This window comes from Corvus cornix, chromosome Z (assembly GCF_000738735.6).
Source record: "Corvus cornix cornix isolate S_Up_H32 chromosome Z, ASM73873v5, whole genome shotgun sequence".
Classification (NCBI taxonomy): domain Eukaryota; kingdom Metazoa; phylum Chordata; class Aves; order Passeriformes; family Corvidae; genus Corvus; species Corvus cornix.
Genome location: NC_046357.1, coordinates 22,826,874 through 22,854,860, shown reverse-complemented (window position 1 = coordinate 22,854,860; position 27,987 = coordinate 22,826,874). Strand labels below are relative to the sequence as shown.

The window sequence follows — 27,987 nt, the reverse complement described above, 5'->3', positions numbered from 1 at the left end:
TGTTTTTTTATGCTTTCGTAATTCTCTGTTACCTTTCAAGTGCATTTGGTCAGCTTGATTTAATCAAAATGTTCTGTGGAAGGTAAGGCAGGACAAAGCACTGCTGAGATTACCACTCCTGTCAGGCGCTCTTAGTTGTGGTGTGTAGACCTTCTCTTCAGAATCTTGAAGATTCTGTGGCATTAATTCCTATGCCTAGCAGTCTGTCCTGTGTCTGTGTATGGATGTTTTGTGAATACAACTAACAGGCAAAAATTGTTTGAAAATGTTTGGAACAAAAAGGCTTTGGCACATGGGTCTTTCCATTTAGATTTAGCTAATTTACAAGCTGTAGCTCAACTCTGCCAAGGTTTAGTACTTCTGAAACAAGAGATGTCCTGGTTTCAGCTGAGATAGTTAATTTTCTTAGTAGCTGGTACAGTACTGTAATTTGGATTTAATATGAAAAGAACGTTGGTAACACTCTGAAGTTTCAGTTGTTGCTCAGTAGTGCTTACTATAAATCAAGGACAGCCTGTCTACCTAAAATGTATGAATCTGCTTCTGATAATTATTTTCAAGTTTTATGCTGCCCTGTTAGCATTTATGATGCTATCCTATAATTTTAAGGTAATACCTCTTTGACAATATTAGTTAAGTATTTCTTTCTTCTGTAGAAGAGAGACTGCAGCATGTTCTCAACAAGTGTGTGAGCAGTCAAAAAACTTATTGTTGCTTCACATGAGAGAACGGAAACAAACATAGTTTGGGCCAAGCATGAAAGCTAGCAAAGTGTGTGCCAAGATGTAAGAGAAACAACAGGAGGGAAAAAATATAAGATGCTGTTTGAAATTAAGTTCTTGCTCTGGTTTTATGAAAGAGTTAAAAGACAAAAAGAAATAAGGAGGATGTTTGTGGCATAGGTGAAGTTTTAGAGCTGTTTTACCTTTTTCCAGATCAGTTCAGAAACTTGGGAGTTTTTTCTGTCTGTGCCTCTCATAACATCTCCCTCTTTGTTCTTGCACTCTGCAGTTTTGCTGTGCATTCCAGTATAAGGACAGTAAGCGTGTGATTCTGTGCTTATTTCACCTTAATTTTATGATTGATAAATGAAGAAGCATTCCAAGTGCAAATTAGATCACTCTCTTTCACTATTTGTTTTGTCTTCAGAACTTTAAGTGCTATCTCTTTTGTCCTTGTTATAGAGTTGAATGTGATTTCTAGATTAGTAGGTATGGGAGGTGGATTCAAAATTTGTATAGCTTATTTCAGTTTCAGATTTGTAAATGGTAACAAGTGTGAGCAAGAAATTTTAGTCCATCAGATTCTAAATCTTTTAGCAGAGCCTTTTCTGTGTTGTCATTCTGCACCTAGAATACCAGCTGAAGTGAAAATGTGTTCTCTTCTGAATAGTCTAATCACAGAGAAAAGTGGGAGAAAGCTTCAGGTATTTTATTCACTGTTTTTGTGGGGCGTGTTAGTCTTAAAGGTATGTATTGTGTTTCTCCTAGAGAAGAGAGATGTACGGATAGCAAATACATGATCCGTATCAAAGGATAGCTGATCATGTGTAACTTCTTGGCTTATTTGTTCAGATACCTGTAGATGTATTTTTTTAGAAGATTGGCTGACATTCCCAGAACTATATGCTGAAGACAATGTCTTTAGAAATGTGAAGCATTAATTTGGGGTGATAACTGAAGAGGTTACATCTAAACCGCTGAGAGTAAATGTCAGACTGATTCCTCACTTCAGATTCATCTGTGTGGGATTCGTTTGAAAAACACCTTGGTAGTGTTAGGTTGACAGGTATTTACTGTCTACATAAATAACAAAGAGGTGCAGTAGAGTTGAGACTAGGGTATCAGAGTGGAATCTGCCTAATAGTGGTCTAGTGGGAAATGTGTAACAGCTGGGACAAGCAAAGGAATTTGAACTCAGCTGAATGACTTTGAAGGACTGTGCAGGTTGTTGAGTGAATTCCAAAAAATCAGCAATTATTTCATCCTGTGGTGGGTTGTACCTTTCTAGATTCTTCATGAATGTGGATTCAAACTCCTGTGTTGCCCAGTTTCTCCTTCTATAGTATAACCCAATCAATGAGAGCAGGCTACGTGCCCAGGATGCCAAAGATCTTTTTGGCATATACCATGTTTGGGATTAATATTCTGTACAATTTCTTAATCTTTCATTCTGTAAAAGAAGAGAGAGAATTAAGCTGTTCAGTCTGAAATTCTGAATGAATAAGTTACATATGAACCAGTGCTTAGTCTTCTTTGAAGCCATTATATTCTTCTTTTCTAAGCTGTAGTGGTGACCATGACCTTTTCATAGACATGCCCAAAAGTGGGGAGCAGCTGTATAGATTTCTTTTCATATATTTTGATGTAGCCCTCTGGTCGTAGCTTTCACGATCACATAGTCAGTTTACTAAGGCACTTACTCAACCTGTATGTATTTCAGAATTCCACATCCTGTATTTGTGACTATTTCTTCCCAGTATGTATGTATAAGCTACAATATAGATTCTGCTAACAGCCTCATTGGTCTGAGCCAAGAAACAGGATACCAGCAGGAAGTCACTGCCTTCTAACTTCCTCTTTGCTCTTCTAACTTCCTCCTTGCTTTTTACCACCCTGTGAAACAGATTGGGTTTATGTTTTGGGCTGTATCTTTTTTTCTTAGCCAACTAATTTGACACAAGCATCCATCAAGTGTAGGGAGGCATTTGCAGACAAGGATGTGTTTGGAAGTGGATTGTCGCTAGAATGAGTTCAGTTAATTTCTGAAGAGCATTGGTAAGGGTCATAGTGAGGAAAGTTGAATTGCTATGGCATACAGAAAGACATCCACTGTTGTCTACCATGTGCTAGTGTATTGGGAATCTTTGTCATAAATTTGGTAGTGAAAGGAAAGTAGTCAGAGAGGCAAACTCTCACTTTAAAAATGTTCTGGGGATGCTGGAGGAGAGATGCCTGGATGTGTCTGAAGGTTCAGCTAGAGGCAATGCTTGTGTAAAGTTTGCAGCCAGTGAACATGAATTGAAGTTACTTATTTAAGATTCTCCCATTAACATCAGTAAATTAGTAAGATTTTCTTTTATTCTGAGTGCCAGTCTGTGTGTTGCTTAGGCTTGTACAGTGCATTAAAATCCAGATAAAAGATTGCCTCCGGTCAAATCTGTCTGGACGTGCATGTCCATAAAACAGTTTCAGAAAGTCTCAAAAAAAAAAAAGAAAAAAAAGAGAAGTTTGTTTTAATTGAGTATTTCCCAGCAGTGTTCCACAAAATCTGAATTTGTCATCCAAAAGCAATGGAGATGATGCTGTTTAATCAAGGTGGCTATTCAGCTGATAGAAGTACCTTGTTGCTTTCTCTGGGGGGAAAGAAAAAATGAGAGTTTTTTCAAGGTTATTTTTAGTCTGTATTACTTGTACTGTGCATGCTTATTTATGCTAATCTGAGGTTAATTTGTAGAAACAATGGGAAAATGTATGATGTTGGATATGGACAAATACAACTGGTCCTAGATTTGGCAACACAAGTAATTACTAAAATCATGCTTTTTGCCCAAATTCATGTCATATAACCTACAGGCTATACTTGTTTTTCTTTTCCGTTACTTTCTTGGGCACAGTATTCATTCAGGATTATGGGAAACTGCTGAATATATGCTGAGGTATTATGAAGTATAGGGAAATCACAACAATATGGCTGATGCAACAGTTTTGGGGAGCCAAGTGTGGAGGGTGCATTTGGTGGCTTTTTGTGAGTGGCTGAGCTTAGTATGTGTGAGTTTGGACAGTCTGGCATTGAGCCTATGTATGTATACTGTGTAGATAATCATCTGATAATCATAATCAATGTGGATTTATTGCATGTGCTATTACTATTAAAGAAAAGGCAGATAAAGGTTATCCCATCTTTGATAGAAAGCATTGTCCTGTTTTCAGTAGCATTTCCTGATACGTACTTTGTCATTCAAATGAACAGTTTTGCAAACAAGCCTATCACTAGCCCATCCTGGTTGGATATGTTCTTGCTCCTTTATTGTTGTACCTTAATTATAACTATTCAGGATTTCTATTACAAGTACTGTTCCATGAAAGGATTGTAGCACTGCATTCCTTATGTTCAAATTTCTGGAATGTATTTCCCACAGAAAACTATGTGTTCTACTTTCTTCTCTAATGTTTAGTGTGGGGGGCATTTCACATGCTTTCCTAGGTTGTTTTTTTTTGCTACAGTTGCTAAAGTTTACTTAGTTTAGCACAACTCTGCTAAATATAATAAGCTGCTATTTGCTATAAATCAGTCGATAAGATTGTATTACAGGATATTTTACTAAGATCTGCATCTTGCATGAAACTTAATTGCATGTTTTTCTCCATTTCAGCAAGCTACATTGAGCGACCTCAGCTGATCAGAGCAAAAGTGCCAATAGTAAAATTCAGGGATAAAGTCAGGCAAGTATTCTCTTCAGCATAATCTTTTAGACTTTGACATGGGAAAGTGTTCTATAGATGTACTGCCCTTAGGAGTAATCCCAGTTATGTGTGTTTATTTGTGTGGTGCCGTAGTTGTATTGCAGATTTGTAGATCTAACATGCAGTGGCAGTCAGCTTATTGTGTTGATGGTCTGAAGCACCTCTTGTGGTTGAGATGCTTTTTTGATTCCTGTGATGTGAATTAGAAGCAGTACATCATGTATTTTTGTGGGCTTTTTGTACATAGTGGACTCCAAGTTGACAAATGGTTTGACAGAAAACCAGTGGTAGGAAGAAAACTGTTGTGAAATAGAATTTTGCTTGCTGTGCAGACATAACTATTGAGCTATACAAACAACACTGAAACAGACTAGTTTGTGATTATGTTTCCTTGTATTCATTGTCTATTCATTATGAAGACAAGAGAATAATTTAGAGGGAAGTGCTAGGACAGAGAATGATGTATTTCGTATTGTGTATGATGAAAATACCTGACAGAGGACAAAGTCTTGCAAAGGACTGAAATGTGTTGACAGTCTGAGTAATATTCATATCTTCCTCTGTTCATTGGCTTAGTTTTGTAAAACTGATATGTATTAGCTTCCTATAGTAACGTAGTTTCATTCTTCTTTGTAGATTGAACAACTTTAATGTAGCTGTCTTAACCTGTCTATATGGTTCTGAAATTTTACAGACCTGTATCTGTATTTTAAAAACAAATACACCTACTTTTCTGGCCTCTCCCTATGAAAGCATATCACAACATGTTTTTATGACGATTTAACTTTATCATCGTAAGGTTCCAGCCCTGATAAAACTAAATCAGTCATGTTCACAAAACGAACTAATCTATATCATCAATTTAACCTTCTGTTTCATCTGAGATGATATACACATGTTGGGTTTTTTGCTTTATACTTTTTTCTTCATTTACACCCAATGCCATATTTACATAAGTATACTTGCCTACCTTTTAAAAATTTGAATGTTTTTTACTTTCTCTTCTAACAGTACAGAAGGTTGTTTCTTCCATGCTTTCTGAAAGTCTGATACTTGTCAAGCGTTATATGGATTAGCTACATATAACAATGCTAGTCTTTTTGTATATAAATGAAATGATAAATTCCTGGCACAAATATTGAATGAGTTATGGGATTGTAACAATATTTTTTTCCCAATTTAAAAGGAGAAAATAAACTTTAAAAAGAAACCTTAAGTATGGAACTGGATGGAAGTGATTGTGTGAGAAGATTGAAATTGTTTTGTAAGCACTTACAGTCCATAGTGCAGTCACTTTTTCAAAAAAAAAGTCACGATAATTATATACCTTACAGATAGGATTTAAAGAACTCTTTATTTCCCACTAAATCAAAGTATGATCGTCTGAGACTAGAAGCAGCACATTTTATTTTTGCAGAGTAAAACACAGTATTTTTCACCATCTGGTTTTCTGTATTGCTTTTGTGGAAGAGAGGAGTGGTGGGGAATGTAATGATTTTGGGTTAGGATTTTTTTTTTTTTAAATTGTTGTTTGTTTTTGTTTTGTTTTCTGTCTTTACAGTTATCTTTCTCTTACATAACCTGTCATCTCCATCCATGTTTTGTCTTTTTGTTTAAGCATTTGTCTCTTTCCAGTCTCTTACTGGCCTCTTGTCTTTTTTGTAGGCTCAGGTGTATGAAGAATGCGTACTCATGCATTTTTTCACAGAGGTCTTGAAAAATTGATTGGCTATCCTGTACCCAGGGCACTAAGCCTGACTTTGCCAAAATTGGAAACTAAACATTACAAGCTTACTGTAAAAGCTAGTTTTTTGATGCCCAGCTGCTGAGAGAAGGTGGTTGAATTCAGTGGGTATTATCTCTGTCTGGAGATCCACATTCTAATGTGTTACCAGTGGTCCATATATACCTGCAAATGGCGGTTGCCCCTTACTTTGGTTCGGTGAATGAGGAAGCATTCAGTTTGTATTTGTTCTCTTTTATTTTACTAAAACTTGGGAGTTTATAGTGCTGCAAAATTAAGGGAAGATCCATTGCACTTAAAGACTTACCATTTTTGTTCTGGTAGTCTTTCCCAGGAAATTATTTTAATGCTGGCTCTGCTTCCCAACAAGCCTTTGATCAAATATCTTTATACTACAGAAGATACAAAACCTTCCTCTTCTGCTACAATTGATGTGCAGTTGACTCTTTTCCTCTCCTTTTGTGCTTTTTAGTAGAACTTGAGTCCCAGCAGTACTAACCCTTTTTCACTTGCACTACTGCAACAGCTATTAAAACATGCATAGTAAAGTGCAAAATAACTGCAATAGAGCTTGCTTCAATCAGCATCTGGTAAACAGTCCTCTTGTTAATTTGGATTAATTGGAATTACACATGCAATCTGACACTTTTTTATTACATTTGCACATGCAGTTAATATTCTTATGGGTGTTCATGCTTATATTTACAACTGTGAAGTGGTAGCTGAAGCTTGTTTATTTCCTGTACTTTTATGTACTATATTCTTAAAACATAAAAAAGGCCCTGCTTGATACTAACTCAGGTTTAAAATTATGCAATGGTGGTTTTGATGCAAAGAATGTTTTAATGTAAAAAAATGTTTAAAAGATATAAAAAATGTTAAATGTTCAAAATATGCAAAAAATTTCTTATAGACCTCAAATTATTGTCTTTTACCAAATTTAATGAACTTCAGGTCCATGTTCCCTTATATAGTCAAGAAAATCCTAAGAAGTATTTGAGCAAGCAAGTGCTATGTGAATGCAGCTTGTGCATGTAAAATGGAAATAGCTATATATCACAGACAACTCCTTCTTTGTCTAATAATAAGCTCTTCTTGTTGCGAGTTAGTGTTGCTGTTGCTTATTTACCATGCAATATAATTTCTTGAGTTCTGTGAGTAGTTAGGCTCTATATGCAGTAGGAGATTCAAACTTGGGGGCAGGTTGTGTTGTAAATAAGGCAGTTAGTGCTTGTTTGCCTTATTTAACCTTAACAGAATGAAAATTATCAGAACTGTTTTATTGCAAAACATGCAGTGTTTACTCAGAATTTATTTTATTCTAAAGTACTGATTCTCTCTTATTGTCATTGCAGAAATGCCTCTTACCTTCTAACCTCTTCCCGTTCTCTTTTTCAGTTCATTGGCATAATTTCTTAAACTAATACCTCAGAGAATCCTTCCTGGTATCAAAACTTACCTGTAGTAAATCATGTAAATCATATTTAGTTGGGAGAAAGATTTGGTAAAAATTAAAAAAGTTATGTTAAGTTGTCCTAAGGTCTAAATTTGTATCTACATGTATTCTTCATGTAAAACAGCAATTACATTTTTTTAACAAAGGAGTTCAAGTTTATAAGTGGCTCAGGTGATATAAACAAAATCATAGGAATCATGGCATTTAAAGCTCTGAAGAACGTTTCTAGGGCTTTATATTAAAATTATATTTCTCCATATCTGTCACATAGTAGTAGTAAACATTCAGAAATTGAATACCATGATGCTTAATTTTTTTTTCCTCCCTAATAGCAATGTGGATTTCGACTTGAATGTAAACAATGTTATAGGTATAAGAAATACATTCCTTCTGAGAACCTATGCATTCAGTAAGTTTTTATTTTATCTTCTTATTTCTTTAAACTTTGCTTTTTGAGTTTGTATTTTGGTATTGATATGCTATGAACATATAATTTAATACGTTGTATTACTATGTATATATTTACTTCTTTAGCTACATTAAGTAGGTTTAAGATAAGTTCTTGTTGCTCATTCTAAATATGTGGAGAAAACAGCTAGGTATGTTTTTAATTGAATATTATAATATTCAGAAGATAACAAAGATTCTTCGTATTAAGGTTCACGTATCTAATATAAGGGCTACTTCAGGTATTCTGCATATAACAAGATCATGATAGTAATGGTCATCTAGTGGTATAATCTCCAGTTTATTTTATTTCCTTACAGCCAATGACAGCCAATTACTCATGGCTGATAGCCAGCTGTGTCTGTATGCTGTTGCAGAGACTTTCCGTGGAAAATCCAAAATACTGCTTCAGTATTTATACTAATCCCAAATCAAAATTGGATTGTGTCTACTCAGGAGTTTGCATTTTAGGGAGAGATTGTGAAACAGCCTTGTGAAAGGAAAGTAATAAGAACAGCGCTCCTAGTGGTAAATTAAGGTTTTCTTTCTTAGCATTGCAATGTCATTTGGCAGTTAAATACATAAAGGAGCGTGCCTCAGGCTATTTCTTTAGGGCATTTGCATTTGTTCCTTTACCACCTTCTTCAGTTCTTGCATAAAGGAATTTCTTTCTATTTAGGGTAGGCAGTTACCAATAGAAGCTATCTTCACTAGTTAATTTTTACTACTGTTTCAGTCAGACTAGTTTGTGTTCCATATTCGTGTTACTAGGAGAGTCTACAACTTGTCCTGGGTCAGTTGGTTAACTGTGACTTCTTCATACATTCAGGAAGTTATATGACTGGAAAAGGATTTGCTTCCAAGTTTAAAAATATTAGGAAGTAATCATTGTCATTTACAATTGCAGATGAGCAGTCACTTCACTAGGTCTAATGTTGATATATTTGTTTGTAGCTTCTGTCACTGATTGTCTTTACTGTTCTCAGAAAATCACTGTAGGGCACACAAGTCCAGATGTGAAAAGAGCAGTGGAAGCAGTCCTAGTATCCCACCTTTTCTTCTGTTCTGTTGTGGTGGTCACTTTTATAAGGCCAGCAAAATTAACTTCATGTTTCCTGATGAAGGCTAAATAATATTTTCTTGAGGTCAAGGAGTGAGTTAGTAGTGAAGGGAGACTTGTGATTGAAAATATTATCTTCTCAGTGTTCTGGACCTTTCTAAACGTATCAGGCATACAGCTTGTCTGTCTTGTCTTCCTTGGACCAGAAAACTCAGGTGACATAAGGCAAACAAAACTAAATGAAAGCTTTTATCAGACTATCTCTTTCCATACCTTTATAAGTTGTATCAGCAAGGGTAGATAGCCTTATATGTATTAGCCTGCTCAGTTAAATGTGTAGTTGAAAGGGCTTCAACTTGCAGGGGGAAAAAAATTATCAAATTACCTCAGATGTGGAAGATGCATTGGTCTGTTTTCCATTAGAACAAATGAGATGCTCAGGCAAATAAGGGACTAATTATCTTAGTGAACATGATTAAAAAACTAAAACTCCAAATATTTCTGTGGATGCTCTTCAGTCTGTTTTGAAGTTAACTCTTCTGTGTTGGTGCATGGGTGCTCTAGAAAACATTGAGGAGGATGAGGCAAGGTGAAACAAAAATGTCCAGAGAAAGTGTGGGTAGATTAGGCAGAGCTAGGAGGTGAAGTCTGAGCTGTTATGTTACCAGTGGTTTGTTGAAGGAGGCAGGTCTGTGATTAATCAGCAATTTTTGCTAGATATTTTTCAGTTAGTGGAAGCTGGACTTTTTAGCTTTGTGCAAATAACATTACTGAGCATTTTCTTGAGGGGTAGCTGGTATCAGAGTATCAGACAAAGTTTACTGGTCATATTGCACTAACTTTATTTTATACAGATTACAGGCACTAGCAAACAGAATTTAATATCTCAAAATGAGGTCAACTAAAAAAAGATCTTTTCTACTGTGACACACAAAGTAGATGTGTTTGAAACTGGAGCCTATTTACATTTTTCTCTCATGAAATAATGCTATTTCAATTAATGCATCCTCATATGGTACAGTACTTTTTTGGCATCTCACAATTAGTGTACTAAATTTTATTTTTTTGGTTCAACCACTGGTGAACAATGTCATGAATAAGGTGATTATGGATAAGGAGTTTGATTGTTTCCAAAAGGTCTTCCAGATCTAGTAGGACACTGATTGTGAGAAGAGTACTGGTTACATGGGCATGTGTGCTGAACCACTCTGAACATGTTGTGAAAAAATTGTTCTTGCTAGTTTTACAGAATAACAGAGAGCACCCCAACTGGTGCAGTTGTAGGATGTCTTTTGTCCTCATGTCCTGATGAGCAGAATACAAAGCTTTGTAAAATGATGTCAGGTTAGAAAGATACTCCAGAATGTATAAGCTTTTAAGGCACTGTAAGGCATTTGACTGAACTGATGATCTGCATAGCTGCAAATAATAAATTAAGTATGCTACAGAGTCCCAGGAGTTTGTGGTGAGTGACATCTACCTACAGTTGATTAATACCTTAATTAGAAGGCTATCTATATTCACCAGAAATTCAGATGATGATGCCTGGAATATGCCTGTATTTATGTCTTTCCTCATGAAATGCATATGTATTGATTTAAAGAGATACTGTATCTAACATGTCATCTACATAAAAAGCTATTGAGGACAAGGCCAATTTAAAATTTATGTTTGTATGCAGGGGTTACTGCTCTCATGTATCCTGATGTAAACTTAAGAATCAGCTGTCCTCCAACCACAGGAATACTTTTCCTTTTAGTAAAGCCTAAATAAAACAATAACATAGGGTCTGTCCTGGCAGCAAGTTAATTCAGGGGAAATTAGTACCATAACTAGAGAGACCTTAGAAGTAGAAAGTGACTTTGCAAATCTCCTGGTATACATCTTGTAATGTGTCCGTGGATCTTACCACTCAAAAGACTGTTTTCAAATGCAAATATTTTGTTTCTATTTTTATAGGATGGATAGTAATTCTAGAATAACTAAGTAAATTCTATAAAGTATCTGCAAAAGGTAACCTTAGAATACAAAACTACCATGTTGATCAAGTAGGAGCAAATGTTGATTAATTGCTGTCTAGTTAAATGTAATTTTTTGAGATGTGTTTATTTTACTTGCAGTTGAGAATCGAGTTCGTCCATTAGTGCTTGTTGTTAAGAAGTGGGCAAGTTTTCGTGAGATAAATGATGCCAGTCGTGGTACTTTAAACAGCTATAGTCTTGTCTTGATGGTTTTGCACTATTTACAGAGTAAGTATTTTTTACATGTTGAAACTGTCCCTTTTAAGTTCATACTTGTGTAGTTTTCCTCTTTAATAAAATAAAACAAGCAGTAGTCATCTTCTACACAGAAATATTTAAAAGTAAAATGGGTTTACTCCCATTTCCTTAGTGTTGCATTTGTCTTTAACAAGTGGACCGCTCTTTGGAGGCAGAGTTACCAGCTTTAAAAAGGTTTGAAAAAAAAAAAAGTAACTGCTGGACACTGTATAGCTATAAAATAAACTCAAGTACTAGTTCACAAAAATGCATAAGGACATTTGCTGTAATCATCTGTGGCAGCTGCCACAGCTGTCTAAGGAAGGGGAAGAAAAGATTCAAATAATCCTTTTCATATAAAACTGTGATCAGTCAGCTGTCTGGGGAAGATCAGCAGTCCACAAACAAAAGAGGAGCCTTCTACCTGTGCTTCCTCAGCCTTTTCTGTGGGGAAAAAAAAAGGGCCAAAAAAAAAAAAAACTCGCCTGAGATGTGGCCCTGTACACTGTACATGCATCTAAGCACCAGATTTTGAGGTTCTGATGTTTTATTCACACAGTTTTTAAGCTTTTTTTCTCTGCTATATGCAGGGTATATGATCCTGAAAGCCTGTGTCCTAGAACTTCTAACAGTGTTTTTGTTGATGATACTGTGGAGGGAAAAAAAGAACACCTTTCTTTTGCACGAGTGTCCCTGCCTTCACTATGCAAATTTCTTTTCTATACTACTTAAATAATTTCCATATTCTTATACTTCTGTGGATGTCTTTGGACCCAAGTTTAGTGTGGCTTGAGTTTATTTTGTAGATACATCAGTATCTTGTACATGAACTTTCTTCCAGATAATATGGCTAACTAATTTGTACAGTAAGAAAAGGAAACTCATAGGGCAAATGCAAGTGGGAAGTGGTAATTTTCCCCCTCCCATCCATCCTCTTAGTAGAGCTTAGCAAAGCATACACACCTGGGTACAATACCTTGGTTGCTCAGATTTTGTTGCCTTTTAATTTACTGTGGTGGAGATCTGGAAATTATCCAAGATGTTGCAGAAATATGACCTCTTTCATATTTCTCAACACCCACAGGAAAAAAAGAGTTATAGAAGCAGCTGTGATAATTTTCTTAGCAGTCCTAACAGTGTATTCTACTCTTTGAAGACACCCCAAGCACATTCTGAGAACTCTGCTGTTCTTAGTCCCTCTGGAAACAGGATTCTGTAACATCTCTTCTCCTGTAAGACCTTGTTGAAGGGTGAACTAAGTCCCAAGTCCAAGACATATGTACTGAATTTATTTATTATTTTCTCTAGTGAATGATGTAGACCAATTTCTTAAACCATGCTGAAGACGTGATGATAAAGCTTTAGTCTGAGGAGTGCTCTGACAGTTCTGTAGCTGCTTCAGTAGGATGTGAATACTTTTGGATTTTGGTCTATCTATAGGACCATCTAATCTGGGTGATTTTTTTTTTTGTCTCTAATTTATGTTGTTCAGTAGATGAACTCCCAATCCATGATTTTCATAAAAGTGACAAATATTTAGGTAATTTTGTGTTTGTTAGTATCATTAATGACTGCATGATCTTCATAACATGTATGCTGTTCAGCAGACCAGCTAACATTATACATAAATACATATTTATGTATTTTATGGGGATTTTGCTAGCAATGCCTATAAGTGTGTTGGGCTTTTTTTTTAATAGGTTACATTTGGAGACTCAGTATGTAATACTTGGCAGCTGAAAAACAGATGCTCTTGCAGTAACTGTAGACTTGTTCATAGAATTGTATTAGATGTAACGAAAAAAAGATGAGTGAAGCTCTGATTTTTCATTTAGGGAATCTAGATAATTTTCCTATAGCCATGAGTTAATATGAATTTCAGAAATAAAGCTGTACCCAGCTGCTGTAGAATTTTTCATGCCTTTTACATATAGTAGTATCTTGGTAAGACCTCTCATTAGCTGAATAAAGTTCCTGTAGTACTGTATAGTACAAAATATAGTAATAGAAATGTTTGCTGAATAACTTGTTTTACAAAATGCATGAAAGTGAAGTTCTTGATAAATGTTTTTAAGATAGAATTTTGATGCAACTCTTTGATGTAGTTGATACGATATTGCTTCCTGTGAATTACATGAATCACAGCAACTTTAAACTTTTTTTTTATAGCCTTACCTGAACCCATCCTTCCATCCCTCCAAAAAAATTACCCAGTAAGTGTTTCTTATGGATTTACTACATCATGTATGTGTGTGACCCTGCTTATCTAAATACGTGAATTCTTTAATGTCTCTAATGGATTAAGTTGAAGACAGTCTGTAGGTCAGGTCATTGATATGCTAAACCTAAGTGTGAAAGGGATTATTTGCTGCTTTTGATAATTTCTTTAATGAAAATTCTGTTACATGTGAGAAGATTTCACACACAGTTAGAAGAAAGTTCTAATGAAAACCACTGACCTAATTCTCTTTATGCTGGCTTGGAAATATCCCTGTGTCAGCTGTAACTTTCTGGTTCCTATTTATCAATGTGTTAAGTAGTGCTTTTTCATTCTGCTCTGGTGCTTCAGAATTCCCTACACTCCCACAGCTGTTGAGTTGCGTGATATTTCCGTGTGCAGAAAGTAAGTGGTACATGTTTACTAAGGAAACTTGAGCCATCACAAAATTTGACTTCAGTCCTACAAGAAAACACCTTTTTGTGTCTTTGCTATTATAGTCAGATCATACTCTGTTCATTTCTGGAGAACAATGAATCAGTATGCTTTGGTGCCTCCAGAGTTAGGAGTGTTATTAGTAAGATTTAATCTAAGAAAAATTATCTAGAAGTACGAACTGCCCTCCTAAATATTTGTCTGTGCACAAAAGTGCTATTTGCTGAATAGTTCTATGCTGTAATTTATTTACAGAAATTCCTTGGTTCCTTCCTCCTTACCTGTCTTCATATCTGTCACTTAAAATTTTTCTTTTTTCATAGTTGACATAGTTTGGTGTTCCTGTCTACTTATGGGGGTTTTTTACTGGTTGCTGACAATTGTGCAAAGCTAGTATCAGAAAGCCTGTCTGTCTTTTGCATGTGTTTCCTGTGATGCTGAAATGGGAATATTTAACAACACTGAACGTCAGGGAGAAAATACTGTGGTGTCAGCCATTTTGGGTAATTAAGATAATTGAGATGCAGAAGAAAGCATTGAGCAATAATTCACTGCAGTTTTATTTGTGTGTTGTATATCTGCTTAGGAATACCTGTGCTATATTTTTATGGTCTTTATTTTTTCCTCTAATTTTCTTATGGTACTCTATACCTTCTAGTTTCTTCATTGGGAGTGCTGAAAAGCATTTGAAACTGTCTTTCATTTCTTGTACACTTAGCTTTATCTGATAGATTTTTGAATTGCTAAATTTGCTAATTACATTTCCTTAAAGCTTGTGTGCTGTAGTGTTCCAAGTTTTGTGTAGCATGTTACTTAGAAAAAAGTGTTAAGAACTGGCAACTTTTGATTCCTCTGTATTTGTAATGCAGGCATTTATATTTGTAGTGTTCGAACTGTGTAAAGGCCTTCAGAACACTATACAAATATTAATGCCTTAAATCATTAAAGCAAACATATACAATACCATAAGCTGAAAAATCTAATGAATCTGCATGCAAAATTTTATCTTCTGTTGTGTGAAAATGGTAAATCACTTACAGGTGAGCACAGCTGTAAGAATTGAATTTTTGCCGTGTTCTGATATAGATTTTATTTTTGGTTTTTGTGTTCTTGTTAGTTATCTTATATTTGGAGAATGGACTAAGTATTCTAGGATTGCTAACAAAATATTTTATACATGCTTACTACAAAACCAAATTGCGAGTATATTTTTGGTCTGCTGTCTCCATTAGGAATATAATTAAATGTTGAAAAATTGTGAAACTTAAAATTTCTGAATACTGGTATTTCAAAGGAATTTAAAAATGCAGCAAAACAATTTTGGTCTTGTGGCTTGGAGTAATAATTTAAAAGTACAGGCAAATTTCAGTATCAAAAGAAACCATATGTTTTTCTTGTGGTTGTAGCTGGTCAGAGTTGTCTCCACCCTAAAACTACACAAACATATTCCATCTCCCCTACATACACCTATCCACAGTTTTTCAAAATCAAATCTGCAGCCTGAAAATACTTCTGTGATCTGGAGGAAGCTGCTTGTCTTAAAATGTTGGTACCATATAGGAGTGACATGCTTACATTGAGGAGGAAACAAAAGACAGATTCTGTGTCTCCGTATATCCCTACTGCAAATGTGAAGGGTGAGAAGTCCTGGAAAGCCACCAGATTTTCCCACTTTTGCATTCTATTGCCATGGGGGAGTTTCCAACTGGCACTAAGCTGATGTGTTTTGCAACCGCTAGTTTAGAGGGAGTATCAGACCACATCAGATGTGGGGTTGTATTCTGGGGCTTCCCTTGCCCCCTAGCCAGATAAGGTAGATGACAGTAGCCCACAAAGTGTGTTCATCATTTTTGAAGTCTGTATAGTATGTGCCTCCAAGTCAGGACTTCATGGATAAGCTCTAGAGAACCTGTGATCGCTTAAGCCATTATGGCTGGTGAACATTGCTGTCACTGGGACTCAGAAGGAAACTTGTGCCTGACTCTCTAGTGTTCAAGAAATCTGGTGTATTAGTTTAAATCAAGATGGAACTGGATTTCCATGGGTGCTCTGGATGGTGAACTTCAAGGACTCTAGCATAAGCACATTTTTGTTTCTGCTGCCTCAGGTTTGTATCATGTCTTGCAAAGGGTGGGGCAGAAGGTGGGATGGTGCTTAACGTGGGAGTCAGTCCTTGGAAAGACACAGTTTGCTTCACACTAATTTGCACTTTTGAAAAGTATAAACATGAGTTAAATATTCATTTTTAGGACTGGGGAAAAGGGTATTTTATGTGTGTGAATATACAAAAATGTCACGACGCTATGCTGACTCACCCACCAAATTTTTTTGAATGAAGAATTGTGTACATTCAGAGTTAAACTCACTGTACATCAAGATATTCAAATATAAATTTTATTTTGATGTACAGTCATGTTCCTTTCCAGTGGGTAAGGTGGAATGAGCATACTTAAAAGCATTATGTAGCTTGAACATGAAGCATGTTGCTGAATATTGATGTTTCTTGAAAAATCAGCCAGTCAAGGTAAAGATTAGGGATTCAGCAAAAAAGGAAAAAGACTTTGGGGTCCCTTTTTCTGGGATATCTTAAAATAATGGAGAGCTCATTCATATTTGTTGCTCAATCAGATCCTGAATCCAGTTTCTGTCTCTTAAGATGGCTTGAGGCAAAGACACCGTAAGCAAAATAGGGACTAGTTTTAATAGAAGCTGAATTTTTTGCCTGCTAGAGCAATTTAAGAAAAGAAAACGTACTTTGAAGGATGTTTTGTAATTCCATTTTTTTTAGCAACCTCACCTATCTGCAAAATCTGTAAGCTGTATCTTGTCTTGTTTATCTAGTTATTCCCTGAGTCCCTCTAACAGGAAGAAAAACACTGTTATCCTTGTTTTAAAACAGGTGAATGGAGCTAAGTTGAAGCTAGAGGATTATCATGAGTTGTCTGTGGCAAAGCCAAAAAAAGTATAGGTATCCCATAGCTGGTCTGACCTCTTGTTCACTGGACACTGAGTCATTGCTTCATTAAGAAATGATCTCCAATTACATTGTTGGTTATTGAATTATTGAATATTGGTATATCTTGACAGAAGTTTTCACTAAATCTTGCTAATTTTAAGTAGTAATTAATTTGGTTTTACATGTAAAACTCTCTAATATGGTAATAACAACTTCTTACACAACACGTTTTCTGTATTTCAGAAGGATAAAACACTGGGTTTTGCCTTGTCTGTGGGGTGATCAGCAACCGACAGTGCTTAAAAAATAAATCTATAAAGAGTATCGCAAACATGTGATTTAACATTGTTTTAGTTACCGTTAATGAAAAGCAGTATCAGTTATGCCTTCTATTTTGCAATACTGAGTTGTCTTTTTAAGAGCCATTTTCATAGTGACGTAACTACTAAACCAAGTGGAAATGAGAATTATTTATGTATGTCTCTTAAACTAGGGGGCTGGGGGTTGTTAGTTACTGTAGACTGTAACCTGCGTTTTTACCACAGCACATGTCTAGAATAATATGCATGTATTTTCTGGTAAGCAAAAGCCTTTCTGAATAAGGAAACCTTTGATTTGTCTGATATCTTATTGCCTGCCAGTAAAAAAAAAGCTTGTTTTTATAAAAAATAATAAAGTCTAACTTTTTAGCTGCTGAGGATGTCAACCTCAGTGTGATGGCAGAATTTTCTTGCAGTTGAGAAGTTCTCAGGCATTCAAATATGCAAAGTGTAAAAAAACTGATCTTTACTACTGCCTCCAAACGTTTACTTACTAGTCTTAGTAGACATCTGTTGTAGTAATTTCATTGCACTTCTGCTCTGTATTTTTTGTAGGTCAATGGCCCATTTTCTTCTTCCTTTCCCCTCCTCCTTTGTATCTTTCCTCATCAGTTGGTATACTGCTAATTCTAAATTCAATTCTTCTGACTCCTTAGCTTTCTGTGGGGATGGGCAAGGAGTGACTTCCACTGTAGTACCTTTCTGATTAACTTTAGGGTTAAAACTGTATATACTGTGTGGCATAGGAACAACTGTTCCCTTTTTAGATCTTCATATACTGGCATATCTGCTTTTTATGTCTTGTGTTTCCATTGTTTTGGTGTCTTCTGATGAACTATAAGCTGTTAAATTCTGAGCTCTTCTAATTAAAATAATGTTTAATGTATAGCATTATATCATATGAGATCAACCATTGAAATTTTTAGAAGAATGGCTTTTCTTCCCCAAAAGATGTTGCACAAGGTTCCAGGAAGTTTTTGCTGGAGCTGGCAGAAGAGGATGGGAGTCTCAAGCTTTCCAGTCCTACTGGTTTTATCACTAACAATACTTTTCTCAGAGGAAGCAGTGCCAGCTCTGGACGTGGAAATAATACTACTCTGTGTAGTGCTTCTAGTGCTATTCTAGTACTATAAAATTTGAATCATGCCTGATACTATTCTTAAAAATAACAAACAAATGGGTGGAGAGGGGAAAGGAGATACAGTAATGAGTGAACAGGTTCCTAAATTTACATAAATGTGTTTCTTTATGTGAACGTATAGTTTGTTCCTGTGTATCTTGAGTTCATTTTCAGTAAAATACACAACATTGCTGTAAAACGGTGTTAAAACCAGGTATTAGCAAGTTACAAAAATTGTTTCTGTAGCAAGAGGAGGTATGTTTTCTTCTATGTATCCCGGTCTGTCATAAGAACCTAAAGTATGCAATGGACACTGAAACGGCAGGGCAGTTCTAAAACCATGTTTATTTAGTCATGTATAGATTCGTTTTTAAGGTGGCAGTAGTAGTTTGCTTCTTTTCATCACAAACCTGATTTTTTCTTACCCCATCGTACCCACCCTCTACCCTCACAGAAAAGCATACTTCAGCTGAAGTGTAGTGTTCTGTGTATTATATAACTTCACAGCTGGGCTTTTTTTTCATTCTTGGCTAGAGGAAGTGCTACCTGCAGTCTTCATGCTTATTACATGGGAGGATGCAGGTTCATTTTATAGCCAGTGGGTTTCCTATGCAGTTTTTAACTCTATACTGTGGGAGCAATGTCAGGCCTTCCCTCTGGATTATTTCTGTACTTCAGTTCAGGTATGGGAAATTGACAATAGGTGCGTTAACTTCACATACATTTTTCTCAGCTGAACTGCAGTCAGCTCAGTGCAGGCTACCTTACTCAGCTTTTGCTCTTGTGGTTTTAGATGCAAGTCCAGTCAAAGATTCTCCCATGTTAAAGTTTTTTAGTAAACAGAGGTCAAGGAATAATCTTGTATGCTCCTGTGCAAGATGATTTTACCTGAGTTCAGGGGGAATAAGTAGTATTTAGTGGGGCAGAAGAAAAATAGTCCTTGGCTTGTAAGTTGTCCTTGAAATTCTAATAAGCAAACAATAGGCAGCTTTCTTACTGTGAAAAATACATGCATCTGGGTTAAGGCTGTCTCTGTGTAAATAATACATATATATACACTCTGATTTTATTTTGACAGGAATGTTTTGATCCTGCTATGCAGTTGCATCTTGTTCATCAAGCTCCACGTACCATTCCTCCTTACATCTCAAAAAATGGATCAAGCCTTGGAGATTTGCTAATAGGCTTCTTCAAATATTATGCCACAGAATTTGAGTAAGTAATTAAGCTCATCTTGGTGGTTTAGAAGATATGAAACTTTGATTCCTTCTATTCAATATAGCAACACTTCATAACCCTTGAAGAGAAAGAAAAGCAGCAATGCAGGAGTGGTAACTGAGAGAGAGGAAATAAGTGGAAAGGCTAAATGACAAAAAGAATGCTGGTAAACTGTCCGATGTCTTTGCTTAGCTAGGCATTCTTTCCTGTAAAATAGCTGCCAAAAGTTAGAGAGCTTTGTCCTTTAAAAATTGCTGGGTTTTGTTATACAGTTACATTATTCTATAACTGCCTATCCATGTGTGAGAAAGATCTGTTCTTAGTTGTCATTTAAGGTATCAGTTGTGATATGAATTATTTGTACTTTAAGGGCTGTGCTTGTCTTTTGTCACCCTGAGTCAATGGAGGTAACTGGCTAGGTGGCTCCTTACTTCAGCCAGAATGTACATTTGTATAGGCTTCACCTAGTGAAGAGTTCTCACATGTGTAGTTGTGGCACTCACATTATTGGTTTGCTAGAATCTGAGTTTAATTTTGGCATCTGGACTTACATAAGAGGAGAAGCTAAAGTTGTGAGGGCCTCTGAGAAAGTCTTAAGTTACAACTGTTTTGCCGAATTGTTACTCATGTATTTCTGAATTTCTTAGAAAAAATGCTTGTTCATATAAAATATCAAATAGTTGTATCTCAATCAGCTTAAAGATGTTCGAAATAACTTCTGAGGCAGTTGGTTCATGCATGTTGCTGTCTTGTATTTGTGCATCATCTCCATTTCTTGGAAGGAGAACAAAACATACAATTGGATACTCATAATTTTGGAAGTGTTCATATTTTACTTTAATATAAGAAGTGAAAGACCATAAAATCATTAAAACATTTCTGGGGTGTGCATCACATGTGAAATATGTAATCTAAATCCCTATGGCCTTTAGTAATGCATGAACTAGCTGCATTTTGTGCATGCATAAGGCTGACTGAGAGATTTTCACATAAGAGATTGTCTTTCAATGATCTCTGCAGATAAGAGAATGGTCTTTTGTCTTAAATGTTTGTTCTGAGTACATGTCTTTTCAGCTGACAAGGTGATGTTTGCTAAAGAGGCAAATGACAAGACACTGCTGGAGGATAAACTCAGGTTCTTAATTTATGTGGGCCACTAAATGAATCTTTTACTACTTGACTGTACAACAAACTGTTAATCTTCTCATATATGAAAGTAAATATCATTTCCACTAAGGAGTTTTCTAGTTTGCCTGTGCAAAGTAACAGAGATGATATTGTCTCTAATTGCAGGAAAAATATCTAGTTTGACTTCTTGGGTTTGGGTGCTTGAGAACATAGTCAAGACCAGATTTCTGCCTAAGCTGGTGGCTGGTCCAGAATGACCTCATTTTTGTCTGCTATTAGACAGGATATGTGAAGACATATGCAGACCAAAAATTCTGCAGTATCAGTGTTTGAACTGATATTTGGCAATCCCTAAATACTATTTTTGTGATGATTATAAACCAGGAAAAAATACTACCTAAATTTATTCATAGGTGCACAGAGGAGCTTCTGGATAAACAAAGCTCAAAAAATTATATAGTGACAATAGAATAGTTGCTGATGTCAAGGGAAGAAAATGTTTCAAAAAAACAACTGAATAAAAAGAATACCTGGCTTGTTCTTCCATTATTGAGCATTTATTAAGTATTTAAACATTTCTGTGATACTGATGATACTCTGTTAAAAAAAAAAAAAAGATACCAGTAAAAATAGCCATTAGAATTCCTATGTTGAAAATGCTGCTACTTAGCTGAGAAGTGATTTGAGGAAATGATGCACTTAATGCAGCAGTCTGTATTATTTTTGACTCTTTCTGCTACGCTTTCTGAAATAAAATTTAGTCAGTTGTACTCTTTATCTTGTGTATCCCTGACAACTATAAATCCTGTTTGAAAGAAATAGGGTTGGTAGTAACATTCCATATAGTTTTATTGTCTGGTGAAGACAAATTAGTGCACCATAGGGAGGAATATGAACGTGGTGCTAAAAATGTTGTGTGTCTGTGACAGTCAGCCAGCGCAAGCCAAAGTAGCGTCATGGTAGCCACAGGATCTGTTATCTTTGCTTTGAAGTTGCTGATGGAAACAACAGTACAAATGAGAATGAGGGTAAGAATTAAATACATAGAATCACAGAGTCATAGAATATGCTGAGTTGGAAGGGACCCATCAGGATCAGCTGAAGTCCAACGCTGGGCCCTGCATGGGATCATCCCTGAGAATCACACCATGTGCCTGAGAGCATTGTCCAAACACTTCTTGAACTCTGTCAGGCTGGTGCCATGACCACTTCCCTAGGGATCCTGTTCCAGTGCCCAATCACTCTCTGGGTGAAAAATATTTTCCTAATATCCAACCTAAACCTTTCCTGACTCAGCTTCATGCCATTACCTTGAGTCCTGTCACTGGTCATGAGAGTGAAGAGATCGGTGTCTGCCCCTCCTCTTCCCCTCATGAGGAAGTTGTGGACTGCAGTGAGGTCTCCCCTCACTCTCCTCCAGGCTGAACAGACCGAGTGACCACAGCCACTCCTCCTAAGGCTTCACCTCAAGGCCCTTCATGATCCTTGTGTCCCTCCTTTGGGCACTCTCCAATAGCTTTATATCTCTCTTATCCTGTGGCACCCAAAGCTTCCCCCAGCACTGGAGGTGAGGCTGCCCCAGTGCAGAGCAGAGCAGGACAATCCCCTCCCTTGCCCGGCTGGCGATGCTGTGCCTGATGCCCCCCAGGACGTGGGTGGGCCTCCTGCCTGCCAGGGCACTGCTGACTCATGTTCACTTGTGAATACACACACCACAGGGCTCTCTTAGTTCTGCCTTTCGTGGAAGACCTAGTATTTTACTCCAGAGTGTATTGAATATTTTCTTTGTAGTAAGTAGTTTTTTCAGTGTTTGTTTTCCCTGTGAAACATTTACTAGTGTCTTTATGCACCGAAATTTTGAGATTCTGTTTCAGACACTGTGACTGCTAAATTAGGCTATATTTATATAATCTGTACTGGGCCACTGAACTTTCCCTATTGGACTGTCACATGTTTGATGAAAAGATATTACAGTGTGAGACTTCAATTTTTGTAAAAGTGATTTTTGTAGGCTCCTATATGTGGAGTAGGATGCACTACCAGATTTGATATACAGGAACCATTTTGCTAAATGAACAGCATGCCACCAAGAATGATCAGATCATGTGTGAAGATCATAATTTTGAACAGAATGAGTAATTGAAGCCACCTGCCTAGAATGTTTAACTACTGATCTATTTTACATGTAATGGTCAGGAAGATAAGAGAAGGTGGAGACTTAATGTTAAACTTCTCCCTCACTCTAGCAAAGGCCATTAGGTATTTCAGTTAAAATCTGTGGTTTATTTTACTTGGTGTAGGACAGGATGGGCTGAAAGAGTACAGCAAAGGAAGAAACAGGAGCTTTGCATCCTGTGCAGTCATGCATAAGTCCTTGTGCTGTGTTGATTTTCCCTTATGCTTTTAAACAGTTTTGATGTTTCAGAAAACTGTTTATTGCCATGTATTTATACAGCACCCTTTCGACAGTCCTATTCTAGGGTTTTCAGTGTGTCCATGAGAAGTAATTTTTATATTCCTTCATCCCTGTCCCCAAAGAAATGGGGTTTGGAAATTGCAGCATGCATTGGAATAACACACCATATATGCCAAAGCTTGTTTTGTCTTTATGGTTGTATAATTATTTGGCCATAAGAGTTTAAGTCTGTGTAATGCTTCTTATGATACAGCTGGCTATGGTTATGACTTCATTTTAACTTTAACTATTTAAATTGTCCGCTGATTACGCAGTGACTGTGATCAGGTGAAAAATTGTAGATGTTCTCTAAAGCAAGTATTTGGAAACATGTTTACCAGCCCATCTCAAGGAGGTGTCTGATTTCATCTCTGCAGCTTTGAATGAAGGCAGCAGGTTTTCACTTGGCTGTCTCCTTACAAAGTGAGACTTTGAAGCAAGGTGTTGCTCCCCTGTATTCCTTTGTGATTACTTCCCTTAAATTTACTGTTGCAAGTTAAGTAGCAGTTGTTTAAGATGACTGATTTGTATTTGGTGGATGTGGTAAAAGCTTTGGTTACATTTTAATGACAAAATATAAAATTGCAGTGAAAAGTTGCTTGCAGCTCTTTTCATGATAGAATTGGTCAGGTAATAAAGGGATCATTTTTAATACTGTGTTGAATCAAACATGTTTGCAACTTGTACCCATCTTACTATGTTTATACAAGTGGCTTTGATTAGTAAGAATGCTCTGGAAAAGATAAGCTTTTTATTCTGTTCGTACTGTAGTCATGCACACACCTGAAAACGTCTAGTGTCTGTCTTTCAAATACTTGCCTTTGCCATGAAGCTCACATACCTAGTGCAGTCAGTGACAGCAGAAATAACTGATAATTGAAATAGCTGTTTAAATAGCATTGTTAACTTAGGGATTGAAAATGTGTACAGGGAGAATATCTGCTTTATGTTGGCAACAATTAAGTTGTTATATGCAAGCCAAAGTGGTTAAAATTGACAGACAAATAATTTGCTATTCATAATTAATTTCTAATTCAGTATGATCTTGGTACCAAGACAGTTTTGGGAGACTGGCAGATAAAAGAGTTGTTTTCAAATTTAAATTTCAAATTTAAATAAAAGGCTTTTAAATTTCAAATTTAAATAAAAGGCTTTTTAAACAGCAAGAAATGCCACTTTTTTGTTGCTTTTTACTTAACCAGTGTGTTATAAATGCATTTCTTTTTTGCTGAGGGATCAAGTATAGCCTAGGAAAAAAAGAATTCAAGAGAAGAATTACTGTTTCAAGTGAAGGACATGTCTTCTAGACTCTCCCCCAGCTCCATTCGCCTTCTTTGGACAAACTTCAGGACCTCAGTGTGTTTCTTGTAATAAGGGGCCAAAAACTAAACACAGGATTCAAGGTGTGGCCTCACTGGTGCGCACAAGGGGGACAGTCACTGGTCCTGCTGGCCACACCACTGCTGATCCAGGCCAGGATGCCATTTGCCCTCTTGGCCACCTGGGCACACCCTGGCTCACGTTCAGTCGCTGTCACCAGCACCCCCAGGTCCTTTTCCTGTGGGCCCTTTCCAGCCACTCTGCCCCAGCCTGTGGCACTGCCTGGGGTTGTTGTGACCCAAGAGCAGGACCTGGCACTGGCCCTTGTTGAACCTCACACCATCGGCCTCAGCCCATGATCCAGCCTGTCCAGATCCCTCTGCAGAGCCTTCCTGCCCTCCAGCAGATCAGCACTCCCACCCAGCTTGGTGTCACCTGCAAACTGATTGAGGGTGCACTCAATCCCCTCATTCAGGTAACCAGCTGGATGTTAACTCCACAAATCACCAGTCTCTGGGCCCAGCCATCCATTTTATCCAGTGAACAGTGCACTTGTTGAAACTATCAGCTGCCAGTTTCTCCAGGATAATGCTGTGGGAGATGGTGTCAAAGGCTTTATTAAAGTCCATGCAGACTACATCCACAGCCCTTCCCTTACCCACTGTGAGGCTGGTCAGTCAGGATGTGCCTTTCACAAACCCCTGCTGGCTGGGCCCAGTCTCCTGACTGTCCTGCATGTGGCACATGATGGCATGCAGGATAAGCTGCTCTCTTAAGTTAAGAGCAGCTGAAAGGTGGCTGGGTAGATAAGAACATAAAACTGGAAGTGGTTTTTTTGGCTTCCATTACGTTTGGCATATTGTGCCAAGCATCATAAAGATGGTGGTATGTCATAAAGACTGCCCTGTAATCTGCCTGCTGTTCCTGTTTAAATGTGATAATTTCCTGGTTTTGTTATTGTAAAGCTGCCTGCAAAAGATGGTAGAGAGTTGTACTTGCAGATCTAAATTCAGCGTATATGAAGTGTTGAAACTTTCTAGTAATAGGTTCCTTGCACAGGAAGGCCTATGAGCAAGTTATTTCTACATATCTTTATACTATTGAATATTTTTTTATGGAATGCAGTATGTGACTTGTCTGCACTTACTCCTTACATTCCTTTCCTTCACAGAAAATTATGAAAGATGTGAGTCTGTAATTTCTTTTGAACTTAGAACTAAATGCAGGTGACGATGAAAATTTAGTTTGACATTGTTAGTTGAAAAAATTATTTCATTGTGAACATATGTTACTCATGGATACCTGTGATGCTCTGTTTTGGAGATGTTTTTTGTACTTGAACTTCTGTTAGTGGAAAAATTTGCTTGTTTCCTACCCATGATGTTAAACTGAATTACTCATTATTATAAAATACTGTGTTATCCAGGCTTATGACACTGCAATTTGGCAATTTTTTTAATGTAAACTGATAGTTTGAATTTAGAACTAAGAGTTAAAATTTCTTGCAAATTGTTTTCCTTTTCTCTAGTTGGAGCCATCAAATGATTTCAGTTCGTGAGGCCAAGGCTATTGCAAGACCTGATGGTATTGAATGGAGAAACAAATTTATTTGTGTAGAAGGTAAAATGTGAAGCTGCATTATGATTTTTAACTGTTATGGCATTAAATACTTAAATCTATCAATTAGGCTTTACCTTGGTTGTGTTTTGAGAAATATATTGCATGTGTGCATTATGTAGAGAAGGAATTTTAACCAATGTAAATGGTTTGTTAACAGTCCCATCAAAAACATTTGAGATGGAAGCCTTAAGTTCTATAGGGTTTAAAAATAGTACTCCTGACCTTTTCTTCAAGAGCACTCATTGCCCTGTTACTTTTGGAACAGGGATTAGAACTTTGATAAGGAATGGCCTTTATGCCAGTAGTGTGTGTTTTTCTGCTCCACAAAAATAGTTGTCAGTTTTGCCAAGTTTGAACTTCTGAAAAAATACAGCAGGCACATACTCAGATTACTCTCAAAGAATATTCTTTGTTCTAGAACTGCTCTGGCATTGCAAGTCCTAGCAGTGACCAGGTTATGTGTATGTTGATGCCCTTGTGGGTACTATTTTTGGCTGGCTAGTGAACGTAGACTTTGTGCAGACACTGCATGATGCCTTCCAGAACTGGAGGGTAAACCCAGGCTACCTGTTGGAGTTGCAGGTCTCAGGTGTCTCAGTGCAGAACTGAGCAGAAGCACTATATGGAAGGTGAACAGGTAAGCGTATATAGGAGGTGAAGCCTGCACTAAGGAAAGAGATGATAGACCAAGAGAAGGATCGAGATGTTAAAGAGAATGAGAAGAGAGGTAAGGAAGAGACTGAGAGTTGCTGTGTAACTGGAAACAGTTGTCATAAAAGGAGAGGTTGCCTGGGCCCTGACTGCAAATGAATGGAGGCTATTAGGATAAGGATATCAAGGGTTGAAATCTCAGGATGAAATAGGAATACAACTTGAACAGGAGACAAATGGTATGGGGAAAGTTCTTAGACACTGGGAAGATTTTGCTGAGGGAGGAGGAGAATAAGGCAGAAGTCCTGTGGCTGAACAGACATTCTTCAAGATTGCTGAGGTTTAGAGTTGGGATATGTATGTACTTTCCTGCATTTGTGCTGCTCTGTGCAGAGAATCAGCTTCAGTTCAACTTCACCTGAACTTGGTTATTCTGTGGCCCAGAACTCACCAACTTGGCCACAGTCCTATGAATGTCAGTGTGAAGCCATATGATGGGATTCTTGTTCTTTATTTGACCCTTTTTGGAAAAATCAACAGTTATAGGAGAAGAAGAATGCACTGAAATATGGTTGCACTGGACTCTGTAGCCTTTAGAGTTGAGAAATGTGAGAATTAGAGCATCTGCACAGCTGAAATGATTCAGGATAGTGTAGTGAGGCATTGCCAAGGCTCTGGTCTGAATGTGGGAGGTGGGAATGCTGGGCAGCTATGTTTGCTGCTGTCACGTGATGCTGATCCACTGGGTTGCTGGGGGCTGTGTGTTTCAAGCTCTCAAGTATTTTATGACATTACAAAGTGGTTGAATAATTAGGCTATCTTTCTGCCAGGCTGGAAAATAGAATAAACATGAACATACAAAATAGACACTCTAGATTTTGCATTTAATGGTCTTGATTACATATAGCTTTTCCTTAATGCATTTTTGTTTGAGCTATTAAAAAAGGCAAAATTATCTGTACGTGACACATCTGATTCCTTCCTTGGTTCAAGACTTAGTGGGTTTAGCCTCACATACCAAGTTTCTACTTCTAATTTGGGAGGGATGAATAAGATTTCCTGCTTTAACTCAAAGTAGACTTCATGTTTATAACAACTGTTAAGCTGAACTAGGT

General features: G+C 37.0%; 1 protein-coding gene across 3 annotated transcripts in view; it reads left to right on the top strand.

Annotated features, from left to right (window-relative positions):
- The window catches only part of TENT2 (terminal nucleotidyltransferase 2), a 40,987-nt gene that overhangs the window by 7,487 nt on the left and 5,513 nt on the right, over positions 1–27,987 (top strand). For all 3 annotated transcript variants that reach the window (XM_010409627.3, XM_010409626.3, XM_019291998.2), the window contains 6 exons: positions 4,376–4,445; positions 7,999–8,075; positions 11,294–11,422; positions 13,601–13,644; positions 19,559–19,695; positions 26,130–26,221. In XM_010409627.3, the coding sequence (XP_010407929.1) occupies positions 4,376–4,445; positions 7,999–8,075; positions 11,294–11,422; positions 13,601–13,644; positions 19,559–19,695; positions 26,130–26,221 (549 nt within the window). The remainder of the gene's footprint in view (positions 1–4,375; positions 4,446–7,998; positions 8,076–11,293; positions 11,423–13,600; positions 13,645–19,558; positions 19,696–26,129; positions 26,222–27,987) is intronic.